The sequence below is a fragment of the Cheilinus undulatus genome, linkage group 6 (assembly GCF_018320785.1).
Source record: "Cheilinus undulatus linkage group 6, ASM1832078v1, whole genome shotgun sequence".
NCBI lineage: Eukaryota > Metazoa > Chordata > Actinopteri > Labriformes > Labridae > Cheilinus > Cheilinus undulatus.
The window spans coordinates 34,463,191-34,482,636 of record NC_054870.1 but is presented as its reverse complement, the minus strand read 5'-3'; the positions used below and the strand labels follow the sequence as shown (position 1 = coordinate 34,482,636).

Here is a 19,446-nt window from a genome sequence, read left to right as displayed (position 1 = left end):
ATTTGCTCCAGGTCTTCTGTGAAAATAAAAATAAGATTCTATCACCCCACTTGAGTAGCCGAGATTTGAGGAGTGAACCAGCGACGGATGCATGGAGCGTAAAGGTTTTAACATCAACTGCCATGTCAATTGGTACATAAAGGCATGATTATGTACATCTCAGAAGCTCGAGCAAAGACAACAACGATGATGAAGGAATCCCCAACAGACAGTAAGATGAAGGTGACACTAACTAGGTCATTTCCTTCATGACGTGCTACTGAATGTCTCATCTGCCAGGGAAACTTCAAACACGTGTCTTTAGGGATGCAATATTTCCTTCACAGGCCAGCTCCTCCCTAAACCCGCCTGTCCTATCCTTTCCCCGGAGGAGAGCATTTACACCATTTTTTGCACACAACTATGTCCCACAGAGCACAGAGATCATGGATTTTGCATGTTCAGCCATTTCCTCTATGTTGATTTATAGGAGTCCTGTGGGCGTGTGAACTGTGTCATTGTTGGAAGGTTAAGGGGGATACATTGCTCTACATAGGTCCTGTAAATGAATGTACATAGCATGTTACATATGGTAGGATATGTTTTTCTTTTTTCTGAAAAAAAAAAGAAAATTATACCTAAAACACATGTATATATATTTTTAATACAACTACAATCATTATTTAAAATCTCTTAATTTCTGATACTGACAATTATTCACTGCTGCCAGGAAATCACAAAAAACATGAAAATACGTTTGTCACCCCAAACTTCATACAAAAAAAATCAAGGAATAATATAATATAATATAATATAATATAATATAATATAATATAATATAACTGATAATAATAATTGGACCCAGTTGATGGATTATTCCCATTTGTCATATATTGACCATGTCAGAGCATGTGTGTTGAACCAGTAGCATAGCAGTGCTAGCATCATAGCTACCAATTATCTCATTTTGGAGCTGAAGTGTTTCGAGCTATTATTGGGTTCTGATGTTCAAATTGTCCAATTCATATATTTTTAATTACTTTCCCCTTAGAGTTGTCTCTTTCTTCTTAATGTTCTGGCATCCTGACATTTGCGCACATTGTGCCGTAGCTTTGAGGTCTGATATTACTTTTGTTTAGTTCACTGTTTGGCAACTTCATCTGTTTGGCAGATGGATCATTTGCAGAAAATGTAAACAATGATGATGACTTTATCCTTCTTATAACATCTTTGTTTACCCAGAGTCTGAATTCTTACATTAATTTTGTTTCCTCTAACACTGGATCCTGGATGTAATTTGTGTTTTGTTTTACCAGCCTGTGTTTTTACTTCTCTGTGGGAACTCAAATCCTGACAGCAGTTTGACCAGCAACCTGACATTTAAAAACACTTTTTCAACATTTAAGATCAAGTTTTTCTTCTTGATGATTTTTTTTTTTTTTCAATTAAACAAATGATGTTTGAATCATGCGTCACAGTGTTTACTCCTGTCTATTAAAGCAGAGGTCATGTTTTTCATGAAATAAATTACATAAACACCCCAGCAAACCATGTTCCTTTCCTGTGCAGCTTCTGAATGTTAAAGCTTTTGTCTGTAAATGCCATTTCTTTTCAAACTTCAAAACAGTTTAGCATTTAAACCTCATTACTGTCTACTTCTCCACAGATGCATTTTAACCTGTGAAAAAGAAAAGCTTAGGGTATTTTTATACGTTCAGAATGCTCAATTTTCAACTCATTAAAACGCAACTTGTCTTCTTCATAGCACTGTAGTTATCCTCTTATTCTTGAAAAAACTTTGATCTTAGTATTCATATTTTAAAAAGAACTTCTATTTGTCATGTCTTGTTATCCAAAAGCTGAAAAGTTGAACCTGTTTCATCCTGATTATTTTAGAAATTGTCACATGAGCTAGGGAGAACATCTCTTTTTCAAACTCTTCACATGAATCATGAATTTATTTACCAAGGTGTCATAACTAAATGTAAAACATTTTGTTTTCTGTTGTGTTTTTGTAAAATAATAACCAAATATACAGCAGCATATCTGATAAATTTCCCCTCTTTTATGCTTGTTTTTCCTTAGACATCCACCACAACTGTGAACATCGTCGTCACTGACGTCAACGATAATGATCCCGAGTTCGACCCCACCATGTCAACAAACTTTACTGTCCAAGAGGAAGAGGCCATCCTGTTTGTGGGACAAATCACTGTAAGTAAAATATGTTTATTTGCTTTTTCAACACATATCCCTCTTTGTAGACATCCACAGTAGATCTAATTAGTACTTTTATACATGCATCATTTGTTCCACATGACTCACAGAAAAATACCTTTTATTTTCCAGCATCATTGAGGTTGAACAGATTTGTCACCCAGAGCTGCATCTCTGTTGCCTGGTTTGGTTTTGCACCACTGAGCAGCCACGTTTGTCTAATTACTGTTGTAGATTAATTACCCTGATGTTTAACAGTAGATTCATCTTCCAATGATGGCAGGAAACATCCTTTGTGACTATACACCTACAGCATCCTCTGTGCACCTACAGTACACGCTTACTAATTGACACAGAAGGTGATAAAATACGGGGCTTTAATTTTTTTAAGTCCCCCGTGCTCCCTAAGGTAAACCTCTGTGATTGTGATCAAATTAGGGAGTCACAGCAGTGATCCAGCAGGAACACGAGGGGTCCACAGGGAGGGTTTGGTGATATACCAATGTTATTCTGTCTTTACATCATTAAAAGGAGCTAGAACTAATGCTGTGTCCTAACATGTGAGCATCAGATATTGTGTTGCATCACAGTGGCATCACATACTCGCTCTCCGCACTGCATCTATTAAATATTCTATTCTCTTCACATGAAAATTCAGTTTTCACATGTAAAAACATTTGACATCTAACACCTTTATTTTTTATGCAGAGAAACTGAATTGTGAGACTTTGTATTGATGAGCCTTTGAAGACTGTGAGCTGCGTAGTTTTGCCTCTTTGTTAACACTTGTCAGAGCATTACAAACACAGATATGGATATTACTAATGCACTACTAGCCCCACTTTGTATAACAAACAAGCTCTGATGAGAGGGGAGAGTAAAGGAAATCTTCATGTTCAACACTCCTGATTGCTTGTCATCTCCCTCTTTCCTTACTCCTCATCCATGTCAACACGAGCAACAGAGAGAAACAGGCCGAGGGTGTGCCACATGGCATTGACTGTCAGGATACTTCTATAGGAATCAGTGTTATCAATCTGGTTTTGTCGCTAGCAGTTAGGACACAGTGTGTGTTTGCAGGACGTCTCACAGACTGCTTTTTGATTAACAATATAACGTTATAAAAAGTAATTAACTACCTGGGTCCTTAGCCAGATTGTGGGGGAAATAATCTTGATCATAGAAAATGTATTTGTTTGATATTTCAGTATGATGAATATCTTTAGGATATGAGAAATAACTGAGAGGGTCAAAGGTCAGCGTTGCTAATACTGCTTTTGCTAGCTTCATTCTGCAAACCAACTTTGTTTAGCTGCCTTGCTACAGCTGTGTGAAGCTGGTTTACACAGTTTATGTCCCTGACTGTAGACTAGTTGGCTAAACACAGTTATATTTGCATTAAATCAGATGCCTGCCTCCCTACAGTCTGTGTGGGTAAAGAGATAAGGTATTCAGGCAATGTTGAATTCTGCTGTAAAGATAGGCATTTTAAGGGTGTGTATGTGACTTCTGAGGATTTGCACCCAGTCTCAAGTGGACACTTGAGGATTGTGAAGCATTTGTACTTCCGTGATGATTTCAGTTTTCAACACCAGTTAGCCACTTGGTGATATCATTGTGACTGCTTATGCAGAAAGAATCAACCAGTGAAAATTGCCTTGGGTTATCTTGCAATCTCACATCACTGCCACTTGCCCTCTTAGGATAGAAACTTTAACATCAGGCTCCCCATTCCACTTTTCAGGTGGTCATAAAGCAAAATTTCCCAAAATGTTGTGAATTAATGACCTGTGAAATAAGACAAAAGGAAACATGAAAGAAGCTCTGCTTTTGCATGATACCTTCAGTCTCACTTCCAAGTATTTCCTCACACACAGAGCCAGCAGCTACAAAGACCGCTTCTTAGCCCACCCCGCCATCTCTCATTCTCTGTCCTGTGTTAGAAGGCGGTCTCGGCTGGCATCCTGCCAACCGGAGCTGAGGCTGCAAATCTCTGACTAAAAGAAAGAGAAAAATTGAAGTACTCTGCTCAACACAATCCTGTTCTCCTTGCACATGCACATCCACATAGAGGGCCTACAGCAGCTGTACTAGCGAGTGACAAAGGGATCCGGCTTTTTCCCCAGATAAATCACTGTTCGAGTAAAAAAATTGAGAAATAATAGCAATCTGTCAACCCAGGTGGAGCACAAATTAGTTTATAATGATCCTCAGGTAGATCATGTGAGAGTGCCATGCTGTGGGCATATCTGCATGCTGGTATTGAAGATTTTTAGCACATTGTTGTTAGTGAAGACCCTTATTTCAAAGATTTCATGGTAAGCCCAGGTGAAAATCCAGCAATAAAGTCAGATTTGACACTGTAGATACTCAGGTGACACAGTTTTACATGCTTTCCAACACAAAAATATTGCTCTTGAGAATCAACTGTTTCCATGCTTAAAGCGGGTGAAAAATATTGTTTCGTTTTGTTTTTATACTGATTTGTATGAGAAATGTATAATTAGTTAGCCAGATAGCTAAAGGAGATGCAGGTTTGCTTTTTAAGGAGACAAGTAAGGCTCTGTGTAGGTAGCAGAAGGGCCTTTTATACCATGTAATCTAGCTAATTTAACGTGAAAAAAACATTTTGCATGCTTTACACTGCAGAGAACATTTTAGAATTTAATTGTTTATATCAGCGAGCCACTTTGTTTGAACTCACAGCCATTGCTGTGTTTTGTCAGAGACATAAACATTGTTGCTTGAAATAATCTCTAACTGGGATCCCTTAGTATCTGTATATCTACCAGTCTACAGGGCAAAATTCAAATTAGGTGATAAATTGTAATAAATCCAAAAAGCTTGTAAGTGTGCTCCAGGTGGAAGAACATGCATTTGCTGTGGTAGTGCTGAAACAAACTGACTTACTGGCAGAAAAGAAAGGGCTGATCACTTTCTCAGTATAGCCTACACTTACCCATCATTGTTTTTAACTTGTTTTTTTTTTCAATTGAATTAATTAAATGAGTTACAAATGTCCCTGTGTGCAGTGATGTATAGCCTATCTTCTGTAATGGTGCTGTGGCTGGTCTGCTGCTGAAGAGGCCAAGATGACCGACATCCCTTGTGACTAATACACTTATTATCGACACAACCCCACTTAAAAAAAAAAAACCCCAAACTATCCCTTTAACATGTGCATGTTCTTTTAGTAACACACTGAAAAACCAGAGATGTCATTTATGTGTGAATCTACTTATCAGCAGAGAAAATAATTGTCTGTCTTGTGGCTGCACCTTAGCTGTCAAGCCCTTTCCTCAGCCAAGAAACACACAAACACCAGGGGTTCTAGCTCCGAGCCTTGACATTCATCGCTGATTAAGTGATAAGCTGCAAAAGTTTCAAAACCATTTTAAAGCAACTGATCTTGAATTCTGTCCTTTAACAAGAAGAAAGAAAATGGTTCATTATGTTCATTCTAAAGTCTTTATGACAACTCTGAGGGAGTCGGGTGGTTTTGAAAGTGCTTCATTATTTTTTAATCACTAATTGGCCTCTGTAACTGATAAAATCCTGATATATTCATATTCCCTGTGAGTTTAGCCCCTTTGAAATTTGATTAATACAATTATATGCAAGTGTCTTTGCAAATCTTTGGTATGAATTTGATTCATCTTAATGTAATCGACTTATAGTCATTGTTCTTGATAATGTTATTTTGATGGATTCATACTTTTATTTTAAAGATCTTGAAATTATCAGAGCAGGTACAAAATTTTATTGATAACATTTAAATATTTTCAAGTATGTATCTACACAAAATGAAACAAAATACTAATCAGCTCTAAGTGATGCATTTAAAGACTAATAAATATTTAACAGGAGAGGTTATCACTCAATCTCTGAAATAAAATACTAAAAAAAAAACATTCAGACACATCCTTCAAGCTCACAAACAATAAAAACACACTATCAATACCCTGCCTTTCACAGCCAAGCTCAAAGTTGGGAGAAGAGTGCATTAGTCAAATGTACATTGCAGTTTTCAGTCCCAGTGAAGTATCACCTTGACAGGTGACTTTGTCAGGCTGTTCAGATATAGTTGATACAGTTCGTAGGAAGAAGCTATTTAACATCCAGCAGCAGATGCTGCTATACATCTTCCCAAATGGAAGGAGGGAAAATATGTGATGGAAAGAGTGGTGAGGGTCCTTAATGATGGACACTTCTCTACTGGTTCAGCTCTGCTGACAGATTTCCATCAAGATTAGCTGAAAAGTAGCAATAGTGGCAGTTTTATCAGAACTGGACACTTCTTTACCAAAGAAGAGCAAAAAAGTAAAGAAGCTTTTCTCATTGGAAAATATGTTACTGTATCTCTCTTTAGTATGAGTATGATTTACCAACTGGCTCTAGTGACAGTGGAAAATGATAGCAGCTGCTTGTCAAGCTCATGTTATAGTTAACTCACCAGGGCTGCACATGTCCACTGTGTCATATGTCCTGTTGCCATACAGACGTTTGTCCCATTACCCTCTAAGAATTTCTCTGATATTTAAAGATGTGTGTGGTTCTTACAGTTATTAATGCTTATGGCACGATAACCCCCCCCCAAATCGACCACCATGTTTGCAATTCAATTACAGCCAATAATATTTTAGTCCACACACTTTCTGGTCTGTCTGCTTTATTCTGGCAAGCCATTAACCTAATTTCCCCTGCACCGAGATGCATTTTTATTTACTTATACAAATTTATATAACCAGGAAAACCTCACTGTGATTAAGAATCTCATCTACAAGAGTGCCCCGGCCAAGACGGGCAGCAGCACCATTAACAAAGACACTGACATTAAACAGAGCAGTTACAATCACAAGAAAACCAAATCCTGAGTCACAAAACAGAAAAGCATCAGTCAAAACTTCTACAACTCAATGCATCTTCCCCCATGCCTTCAGTATACTTTTAAAAATATTTAAAGAGACCTGCTTCTCAAGACACAACGTCTCCTGCATCAGATTCCAGGCTGCAGACGCAGCAGATCTGTAACTCCTTCAACCCATTTCAAGACTTAGGAAATAGAGTGAAAAAGTAAATTGACTGACTGAGTCACATCCAGCACTTTTCATATGAATAAAATCACACAAGAATGACTATAGCCTTATAAATAAGGGCATGCCAATGATTTAGCCTAAATGTGGTCAGTGAAGGCCAGCCAACTCTTTCATACAGAATACAATGATCAGTTAAGGACGTAAGCTTTATTATAAACCTCAGTGCCCCATGGTAAACAGTATCTGAAGATTTAATTCAATGAGAGGATACATGCAAGTACAGAACATCGCTGTCATCAATTCGAGTCAGAAATGCAGCAAAAACAAAGAAAAACAAGACTTATTTAGGAAATCAAAACCCAGTCACAGCTTTAAATTCTTGAAAAGTTGCTCAATATGAAGCTTAAAAGACAGCAACTCATAGTCAGAGACGAGAGAAGGGCTATACAAGCTCAAGTCAATTTACCATTACAAACAATGTAATATTTTTGTTAAATGTACCAGTTACTTGAGAAAAGTCTGTGAAATGCCCCTTTTTTCTGTTTTCCTTTACTCTCAGTTTAGCACATTGTAGTTGTCCACCAAGCTAACATGCAGTTAAAAGGTATAAATTCTAAGGATTTAGAGAAAAGATGTAAGGTTTTCATTGATATTATTTAAAAGGAAGAACAAAATGATGATCATTTTATCAAACAGTAATCGTTTTGGAAGAGATGTCAGCCACATATCTGTTAAACTGAGGTACAAACACGACTCTGCCAACTTTGTAAACTCCACATCCCACAGCAAAGGGAAAGCATAAGATTTGCAAGAGTTGTGGAGCCGGAGCATTGTCACTATTTCTCATTGTTTCATCATCTGTCCTGATTGACTAACAAGAGTTCTGTAACTACCAGCTCTATTTCTGTAGGTCTGGATGTGTCTGATGATGTGAAACATGGTTGTAATGTTCCTGTCAAAACAGTGGTGTACAACTCACTCTCATGTCACACGCTTAAAGAAAAATTGAAGATGCAAGATGAAGAAAAGAATTAGACACGGCCAGCTTGAATAAATATCTACTATAAGCATCCGCACAGATATTTCACTTCTGTGATGTCATGTGCTGAAGTAAAATGTGTCATATTTTTCTGTTAGGCCTTGAATATACCTGCAGAGACGGATTAATAAGCAGCCAGCCAGAAAGCTTCAGGCAATTGCCAGCAGTACAGATGACTGCAGTGCAAATGCATAATGCTATTAAGTAGCTTAATGCTAGCGGCTCAGATTATAGTTATTACAGTAATTGGAATAGGTTCCCACCTGTTCTTATTTTGCTCATGCTCACCTTGGCAGGAGATGATTCACCAGATTATCACAATGGACGGCATTACAGGTTGAGCTAATACACTCATTGTTCTGTTACTGACAAATCCTGCAGCATACAGGACCGTGCTGTTTTTTTTTCAGCAGGGAACCATTCTCTGAGCGTGCAGATAACCTGAGGATAAATCGATTAGCATGTGAGGTAGACGTATCCTGGAAGCATCATGCAGAAATGGTGCAAATTGGAGAGGCTGTCCAACACAGACACTATTTATTGTTTGGAGAGCAGATATCTTGATGAAATGGGTTTGGTGAGTTTATCTTAATATAAACTGAAGACGTGCAAACAATAATCCGCCACAGATGCTCTTGTTAAAGTGTAATTAAACCCCCAGAGCACTTTTTACAGCTAAAATTTAATCATATTTATTCATATTTAGGGCATATTTGGCATTTCAGGAAAGTACTTAAATGACCATTCAATGGTAGCAATCAAAGATGTTGCTGTGACTGTCAAGAATTGTGGGTAGTGTAGTTCTCTCCTAGATTTTCCTTGAAATGAGGTTGATAACATACAAACATGTGTCCACCACATGATGATATTTCATCTTTTTTTTCAAATCCTCTTCAGATAGAAAAAGACAGTTAAACTCAGTAGTGGCAGCTGACTGTGGAAGTTTTGAGGGCTCCACCAATCAGAGTCGTAGCTGTGACCTGCTCTACCAAATAACACTTAGTAAGACATTATTGCAATAAAAAATATCAAAAGAATTATGGACTACATGATATTGTTGCTGAAGGGCACTTTCAAACCAATTCCACTCTACTGTACAGAAGCAGGCTTTTTCTCCCTCCCCAGCCCTTCCCTGACTTGTACTCAGACTGCCCCAAGCCTAACCAGACCTGAACACAGATTTGTCATCACACCGTGATATGACGCAATAGTTAACAAAATGCATGGTTGCGCCGTTTAAAGGAGAAATACCGACAATATTACAATACTTCCCCATTGTTCAAAATGATATTCTGGAGGAACAGTCCTATCGATTGTATGACACGTTCACATAGTAGCACCGCCAGCTGTAATCCTGTACACACAGTGCATGCCATTTATTACCAGTAAATATACTTTTGATGAAAATAAAACCATGACAACAGTAGATCATGTGTGTAATCGTTTAATTCTTTCAAACTATAGGAAAAAAACTTTAAATTCTGAAGGATTTTTTGAAATGAGAAGCTTCACTCCTCTGTGTGTTATACTATAATAGAGGAATATCAGGCTTTGATGCCCAGATGTGGATTTTGAAGTTTGGAAATTGCAGAATAGGCCATAAATACATCTGGCAGTGGGGAGACCTGCCAGATTTTGTGATTTTTTCTTCAGAAAAGTGTGCTTAAGATATTTTCTATGATGCCTGTAACCAGTTCTGGGCGCTCCTTTAGCTGCTTATGTCGATTAAAAAGGAGGAGTTGTTAAAAACTGAAAACATACACTGTAAAATCCTAATTTTTCATTGAAGGCGTTAGCTGGGGGTTATATACCCGTATAAAATTCAGAGACACACAATGTTACTGTGTGCAGCTGCCACTGTCACACGGACCTAAGCCATTGAAAATTCAGTCCTATTCATTGTATATTGCAAGCTGCTGATTCAGCTTTTTTTTTTATTTTTGGGCCTCTTCGTCCCTTTATTAGATCAAGGAGGACAGTGGATAGACTCAGAAACAGGGAAGAGGGTGGGTAGAGACATGCGGTAAAGGGCCAAAGGCCGAATTCAAACCCAGGCCATCCATGTATGTGGTACATGGTTTAAACCACTCGACCATCTGTGTGCCCCTGATTCAGCTTTAGTGCTGAAATGTGCTGGAATATGTAATGACAAAGACCTCACCAGCGAGATTTGGCGCCTCTTTTTAACTGCTTTTCCCCTCGTTAGGTCACCATGCATTTCAAGAATACGGGAAGTATGCTGTAATGTAAATGAACTGTGTGGACAGTGGTTAAGCTGAGAGCACTCCTCAGTACTTACATCAGGTGACAGGACAGATGTAGGCTTGTAGGCTGTGAGTCTCATCACTGTAAGCTGATAGTTCAACACCTCTGTTATAGCAGATAGATGCGCAAACTCCACATGGTGAAAACTAAAAGAGTGGCACACAGCTGCACAGACACTGCATGTTGTGGGCTTTTGCCAAACAAAATAGAAATTGTCATGCAGGAAGATCATTTCCCTCTGTGGCTGATTTCAAAAACAGACTGCAGCTATTGGGGCAACCTATATTCTGGATTTTAAGGTATATGGTGTTAGCACACCTGGGCACAGAGTCAGACTTCTAGACAGCTGGATGAAGGAGGCAACAAATGCACCTGAGCTCAAACTCTAGGGTTTGGTTACTCTTTAATGTGTGCACAGTTATCTCACCTTTCTGAGTTTTAGGGAGCATGACATGTTTGGAAAGAAATTCTACTTCAAGTATAAGTGGACAGTTTGTTTTAATTTTAGGTTGAAGCACAAATCCTCCACAGCAAGATACACGAGTTTGTCTTTAAAAGCTAAAAGGAAAAAAAAAACACTGGACCGAGGCTGGCAGCGCACAAAAGAAACACATCTTTCAGATCCTTCATTTTAAAGGACTGCGTGGGGCTGCTGCTACCTGCTCAAGCATCGTTTTTTGTTCTTGTACCACCTGTACCTGCAAGATGTTCTACCCCTTACAAGTGGTATACAGAGTCTGCCCACCAGCTCAGAATCGAACATCTGTGCCAGTAACCAATAAAGGAGTCCTGGTGGAAAAACATGCTGTATAAGAGTGAAGGAGACATTAGTTGTTATTGAAAAAACTACATCCACATAGTGAGAAAGTTGACTTCTCTACTCTAATGATAGGGTATTTTATCTATCGGTGGCTTCAGCAGTATGTAGTTTGGAGGTTTTTGGCTTTAAATGATGGATTACACCTTTTCCAAGGCAAGGATCAGAGAGAATGTTTGCATGTTATCACTGCAGACAAGTTATGATCCATGCACGCATATCGACATGAAATGCTTTCGTCTGTTTTGAAAAGCTTAATGCCGGGGTCCTAGTTTTTAGCCTCGGCTTTGAATATTTGTCAGGCACTCCATGTAATACAAATTGGGGGCAGCTTTTAGCATCCATTTGCATATGTGAATCCCCCTCCCTCTTCCACTGTTCCTTTATCTGGCTTTTTTCCCCTCTCTCTTTGTGCTGCCTCGTCCTCACTTGCACTGGGGTTGAGAAATTATTGCCAAGCAGACAGATGAAATGCGACTTGATCTGGCTTTGTCTTTTTTTTCCCCTCTTTCTCTCTCTTAATTACATAAGAAGAAATAACATCACACGGGAGAGTTTTTGGAGTCTGAACACACACAGAGACAGACAGGGATGTATATTCACGGGCATAAAATAACCTGTCATATCCACCGGGGAATTAAAATTTGAAAGCAGCTAACTTAATTAAGTCCTGTAGGATCATTACAGAATAAAACTACCTCTTCTAATTGCTCTGAATATTTCACTTTTAAACTTCTTTCTATTTACAGAGGGTCATTCATGCTATGAAATGGTGATTGTGCTCTCATTGATTTCCTTTAGAGGAGTACAGTGTTTGCATGCTAAAGCTTTGTAGCCCTCTGAAAGCACAAAGGATTACTGATGAGTCTGAGACAAACACTTGCATCAAAGATCAGGAAATTAGAGTTCCTGACAGATGTTTTGACCAGGTTTGAGGCGCTGTAACCTGCTTAGCTTTGTACTGGAAGCTTCTGTAAACACTTTATGATTAGACTGATAAAGGGTTTACTAGATCATAATGGATCACATCAAACAGATGCTGTTTGCCTATGGATAAATACTTCTGCATCACTTTACTGGTCAGGCCTGTCTCCTCCTTCTAATCCTGATATGTGAATGTATTCTCTGTGCATCCCTGCTCTGACTTTCTATTGTCTTTTTATTGAGGGGAGCCGTCTTACTCTCACTTTTGTCGGCATAACAAGAGCTTCATTTCACTGTAAAGATAATGGCCATCACAGAGACAGCAAACTTTGTTACCATCTGATTATCCAAGCTTTTTTCACCGTGTTCATTTTCTGTTGACACAGACTGCATCTCAGACAAGTGGTATGCTGAACAATAGTCATTGTACTTCACTAACTTGCTTTTTGAAAATAACATCAGAAAACAGACATCAAACATCCAAACCTGTAGTCCAAAATAAGACTTGTTTGTCTGTGGGTGTGTGCATACACTCGTCTCTCTTGTTCTCTGTGCAGACACATCAGACAAAATGTAGAACAAGCACATAATTTGAAAAAACACCATCACAAACACTGTGATACCTTGTCTGAAAATATATTGAAAGGGGAATTTTGAACTTTTAACTTGTTGGGGAAACTTGGAGAAACTGAAACTCCAGAACAGAATAGGAGCAGCAGGAAAAGCTTTAGATGATAACCTGCTAGCTTTTACAGGAATTCTGCATGATTAGACAAATTCACCTTAAGGGATAGATATTTTTATTTCTTATGTGTAGATTGAACAAAAGATCAATACAAAACTGAATTTAGAGAAAGTTTTAAATGAAAATTTAAATGAACCCACCAAGAGTCCCCATGTTTCAGTCCCCACAGCACTCTGGGGAGTGTGATGTCAATGCCATCCATAAGGGGAAATAAAAGGGAGAGCTTTGTGGAGCCCTGCCAAAGTGGGGGCTCTCAAAGGTCAACAAAATCATGGTCCATTGTAAAGTTATTCTGTGATAACCATATTTTATTTTTTTACCACTCTTATCAAAGAAACAAATATATTTTTATTTAATTATGCTGTAGTATTAAGCCTTCTTCAAAATGTAAACCCCTTTACTTTCAACAGAAATTAATGGGGTAAAAGTGGCAAAAATGGGTTAAATAGAGAGGCAAAAAAAAAAAGGTAGACAGTGGCAAAAATAGATTTAAAGTGGCTAAAATGGCTTGGAGTTAAAAAGTGGAAAAAAAGAGTCAAAAGTGGCAAAATGGGTTTACAGAGGCAAAAAATAGGCGAAAAATAGACTGAAAGGTGGTGAAGCACAACTAAAGAGTGGCAAAAAAATACACTAAAAGAGGACAAGAATGGGCGGACAGTGGCAAAAATGGATTTAAAGTGGCTAAAATGATCATAAATAGTGGTGAAATAGGATTAAAAAGTGGCTTACTGGGTGGAAGTGGCAAAATTGGCAGAAAAGGTAATGACATATGATTAAAAGTAGCAAAATGGGTTGACAGAGGCAGAAAGAGGCAAAGCAAATTTTAAAGTTAAAAAATGGGTTAACAGGGGCAAGAAACTAGCAATGGGTTAAAGGAGGCAAAGAAAAGGGGAGAAAATGGTCAAAATGGGTTCAAAGTAGCAAAAATGGACAGGAAAGATGGTGATAAAGGGTTTCAAAGTAGCAAAATTGGAAAAATGGGAGAACACAGGCAGAACACATCACAGATTGCTTTAAAGTGGTAAAAATTCAGATAAAATTAGCTGAAATATGCATAAAATTGGTGAAAGAGTTTGAAGTGGCAAGATTGGGTTAACAAAGGCAATAACAGTAAGATAGTGGCAAATAAATGTTGTGAAGCAGAATTAAGAAGTGACAAAAATGGGTTATTAGTGCCAGTGTGTCAAAAAAATGTATCAAAAGTGGCAGAATAAAAAGACTTGCACCAGTGCTACTGATCCAACACACAGACATTGACACTATCAATAAATCACTACAGGACAGGGCCCATTCTCTGGGTTTGTCAGGGGCCCAGCAAAATCTGCGGACAGGCCTGGTGATGTCATCAGGCTTCAGCGGTCTTCTGCCCATACGATTTCTATGCATTAGTTGCCCATCAAATCTTTATATTAGGAACATGATCGCACAGCTTGTGAGGAGAAGAATCATCAACATCTTACTCTTAGTGAAAATCAAAGTGAATAAAATCATAGATGCAAAACGACGGGTGGAGCTGATATTATAGTGCCTGCTGAGAGAGAGAGAGAGAGAGAGAGAGCCTTCCTGGGTGAGCAGTAAGTCCTGGCTGTTGACACCCATACGGCTCTAAGTACTGCTATTCATACCTGTTCTGATCCTCATCATATCCCATCATCTCAGTGATCACCTGAATGCTTTCCTTCTTTATATGCAAATAAACACGGAGCCCCATCCACCTTCTACAGCCTTTACAAACAGGACCTAATGGTGACATACTGGAAACACAAGCAGTAAATTATTTTTTTCTTTTTAGAGACTTACCTTATCAAACACAGTGTTATATACTGAAAATGTGCGGCTGTGGACTAAAGGCCCTTAGTGATAAATACCAAGAGTGAAAAAAGTTCTGTATCTGACTCAAAACACCAATGTCAGGTTATTTTCATTGACTTACTCAGCTACTCACTTTATATCAGAAGAACAGCTCTTTTTCATTTGACTTCTCTTTCTCCAATGTACAATTTTCTTCCTGCATTTTCTCAAACCAATTATTAAGTAATACACTGGTGAATCCACTAATTAAAAACAGCCTAATCATTAGTCATGGTGTATCAAAACAAGTTTCAAATTACTATAAAATCGAAATCCTGCTTTTCAGTAATTGATTTGCTTTTGGTAGTCTAAGAGGTGAATGAAAATATTACAACAGTCAAAGGAGTTTTTTTCTACTTTAATACTTAGAGAAAAGTTAAATGTAACTCAGAAAAAAGCCTAGTTTTTGAAGATTTATAATTTAGTGCTACTTACATTTATAATCTTTTTAATTTGTTTTAATCATGTTCATAGAATAATTGTGCATTATTTAATTAAGATAAAATAACACAAAGTACATTAATTGTTCTCCTATTATATTTGTATGCAGATATCCTGTAAGGATAAGTTTGGTTCATTAAACAAATAAAAATTATTTTCATTCGCCTAAAAGTACTCTGCTTAAAATGTGTCCTAGGTTTTTTAAAGAGAAAAACTCACCGAATCATTTAATGGTTATGGAAACACTTCAGATTAAGCATTTAGATGCATTTACCTCAGAAATGATGACACACAATTCTCCCCTAGATGAACTTCAACCACAGCCAGTCTCACTATAGCCTATCTGTGATACTGACCCTTTTATTTACTTGGCATCAGATCAACACCACAGTTTTGCATTGTTGCACACCCTACATACTGATTGCTGGCGCTGGGCCAAAACCTTGTATCTCCATTTTTTTATTATTCTAATTTTGTGAAAATAAATCAGTGCTATTAGTCACCCTTTACATCTGTTAGTGGGTTTAACCAATTTTAAACCAATAGAGGGTGTCAAAAAGATGTTGACTATGGCCATTTAGTGTTGAATTAATTGTAACTGGGTTTTTACATTCCCTGAAAAGTGTTAGTTTTAGAGATACAAGGTTTTTGGTCCTGACGCCAGTATTATATTAAATCCTTATGGTGTGATACAAGTGCATGTGATTAAGTGTGAGTATTTGTAGTTTAATACATATAATGCTTGCAAGCCTGTAGATCTAACACTCAATTGCCAGCAGAGAAGAGAGAGACTTTCAAATACATGGGCATACATCCAACATAATGCATAAGGTCAAAAATGCTTTTCACTTGGCAAAAGGAATAAGCCTTCAAGTACAGGTGAATTCTATATTTGTGTATGTTTTCAAGGCAAGAAACAACTCTAAAACATAAACAATGTCTGCAAAATGTACTTTTTTATGACTGAGCCAGAAACTAGATTAAATGTGGAAGTAAATACACAGCAATTTACTGTGTGGTCAGATACTGAACAGATTTTTAAGGTTTGCAGCAACACTATGAGTAGCAGGGAAAGCAAGGAGGTTAGCAAGCGCAGTATGCTAACATGTTAGCTGGTAAGCAGAGGTGTAAAAAGTATATGACTTATACTCAAGTTGCGTAAGACCAGGTTGTCTGTGTTGGGTCACAGAAAAAGCTGTGACAATCAATGCAAAAGATACATTTACAGGCCATATTTTAAACTATGAATACATTGGAGAGAAACTTTGAGAAACTGAAACTCCAGTAGAACAGGAGGGTGAGTAATGGGAACAGTGCGAAAGCTGGCAAGCACAGAATGCTAACCTGCTAGCAACGATGTTGGTCCAGCTGTAGGTTGTTGTCATAGAAGAGGATCATGCATATTTATGAAAGTATTTTGTCTGATACAAAACATCAAGACAGAAATATTGGAAGCTTCAAATTGCAGTATGACTCAGCAACTTTTTATTGTGTTCAAGGAAACTCTGAAAGGTAAAGGATAACATGCTGAAATTTCTAGCTAGCACGTTAACTGGATTTTGAATTACCTCTAGTAAGCATGGGTTAACTTTCCAGATAATCATTATGCAATGGAAGCTTCTTCTTATATTTCAAAGTGATAATGTGTTCATTAAATGAATAGATGCTGATGTCCTTGATTTCTTCCCCTCCACAGGCCACAGACCCAGACGCAGGAGCTAACGGCCAGGTGCGCTACCGCATTGTGAATCATCCTGACTTGTTTACAATCAGCGCTAATGGCAGCATCTACACAAGAGTGCCACTTGACCGGGAGCTTCGGAGCCAATACAACCTGGTAGTCGAGGCTTCAGACGGAGCAGTGGATCCCCGGCGGACTGCTCTGACTGTCTCCATCCAGGTCATGGATATCGATGACAACAGCCCAGTCTTCTCCCAGCAAACATATGTGGTGAACGTACCTGAGAACAGTCCTGTGGGAACAGTGGTCTTGAAGCTGAGTGTAAGTAAAGTGCTTGTGTGGGTGCTTTTTCTCTCCCTCTTTTTATCTCTACACGACGTCTGTCTCCCTTTATATAATGGGCGAGGGTTAGCTTTGTTGTTGTAGTAAAAGGCTTTTAGCACGTTTTATCTTCAAGTGCAGGCAATGTTGTGCTTAAAATGTCAAGTGCTTCCAGGGGAAACATTTACTCAGACAGAAACATATACAGCCTCATATACATTGCAGAGAGAAATTATTTGTCTCTCCTGTTGCATAAACTCTTTGGGCATTTTTATCCTCAAACAGTAAAACACAAACTGCATTGTTCAGGTCAAAACAAAGCTTTTTATAAAGGATTGCTTCATCTCTCCTGACCAGCATTTATATAATACTGAACAAGTTAAGAAAATATTTCTATGAAATTCCCCTCCAGGTACAAATTCTACTCTTTCAAATATTAGTGAGTGTTTGCACTGAAGTGAAGAACAGGGAGACCTTTGCATGCAGAGCAAACAGAGATCAGGGAGCGAGTAATTGCTGGCATATTGTGAGCGACATTTCTCAGGAAGGGATAAAGCAGGCAAGAGTACAAAGCAGTGTGTGAGGGTTGAAGGTTAGGGGTGTGAGTGACAGTGGCAGTGTGACTAAATTTATCTCTTAGACAGTGTCACCCCAAGTTGAAATGGACAAGGAGGACTAGCATGAGAGAACTATAGTTGGATGGTGAGATAAACTCATGGGAAAGTGTGAGATAGATTTCCTCATAAAATTGAGTGTCGCTAATAGGGCTGGGCAATTAATCGAAAATTTGATTAAATTGCAATATGGCTACTGCAATTTTCAAATCACAGAGGGTGCAATATTTCTTTTACTGGAAATTTGTGGCAAAATGCCAGTTTAAAATTTTTTGCAGCTGAGATGTTATGCATTACATATCATGCAAATATTCATGTGTCATTCTTCTTGCAATAGTCTACTAAAAAATCCTACTTTATTCATCTTTTGTACATTTTTCCTTTTTTTGTACATTTTTTCTGAATTACATAAAAACTATCGTCGTCACTTTAATACAAAAATGCATCTTCAATTTGCAATACAAGTCAAAATCATCACAATTTTTTCAAAATTCTTCAGCCCTTGCTTAATCTAATATTGTGTCGATTATAATATAATATAATATGTTTTTAGGAAAATATATGAGATGAGGTACTTAACAAGTAATTGCATATCAAATCACAATAATGGGGGAAAACATCGCACTTACATTATTTTCGCAAATCGTTTAGCCCTAGCCGTGAACCAGGTCTCTTTACTCATATGCATGGAAGGAAGGCCAGAGCAGTGCCGTTCTTAATGTTACAAACATTAGGCTTGTACAAACGATACATACAGACCAACATGTAAGTAAGGGTTAATGCCTGACGAGGTGTCCAATTATCAGGGATTAATGGAGGCCTGGACGGTCTGACACGCAGCCTCTGCAACCCCGTAACATTCTTAGGGAATGTGAGCGTAGTTAAGTACACTAGTAAATAGGAAAGGCAATAGATACGAAGTTGCAACGGAAGAAAAAAACTAGTCCACTCAGTGGACTTTCTGAACAGATTTATCAATGAAAAGGCATGAAGAGGAGGAGGACAGAGAGTCATCTGTGATCAGACTCTAAACCTGTAAGTTAACATGGACAGTCATCTGATAGAAAGCTTAGTTTTGCACTATGAGGTCCCAGAGGTGAAACGGAGTTGTCCACGCCCAGCAGGTGCTGATTCTCCATTGGAGACACGCCAATATTTATCAGATATTATCAAAAGCGGTTTATCAAAAGTGTTTCCTTTGGTCTACAAAGAAATAATGGCATATGTTCTTTTGTTTTATGTTACTCAAATTATCTGACAATAGTTTATAGAAAATAGAACAGGAGGGAAGTGAGTTTTTTGGCAACACTCACCCCTAAGTGGTAAGGTGAGCCTGGAAGTAAGTCATACATCAAAGATAGGAGGTAAGACCATCTTCAGTTACTGGTCATAAACCTGGAGTCTGTCATTATATTTATGTCAGTTAAGTGATGGTTGATGCCAGCCTGCAGGCTCCTTAGGCTGGCAACGCTGTACTCCCTGCTCAGAAAATATGACTCTCAGCTTGCTATGGTAA

General features: G+C 38.1%; 1 protein-coding gene across 1 annotated transcript in view; it reads left to right on the top strand.

Moving 5' to 3' along the window:
- The window catches only part of pcdh15a (protocadherin-related 15a), a 340,713-nt gene that overhangs the window by 200,544 nt on the left and 120,723 nt on the right, over window positions 1–19,446 (top strand). Inside the window, exons 19-20 of the mRNA XM_041789646.1 lie at window positions 2,065–2,193; window positions 17,011–17,316. Coding sequence (XP_041645580.1) covers window positions 2,065–2,193; window positions 17,011–17,316 — 435 coding nt within the window. The remainder of the gene's footprint in view (window positions 1–2,064; window positions 2,194–17,010; window positions 17,317–19,446) is intronic.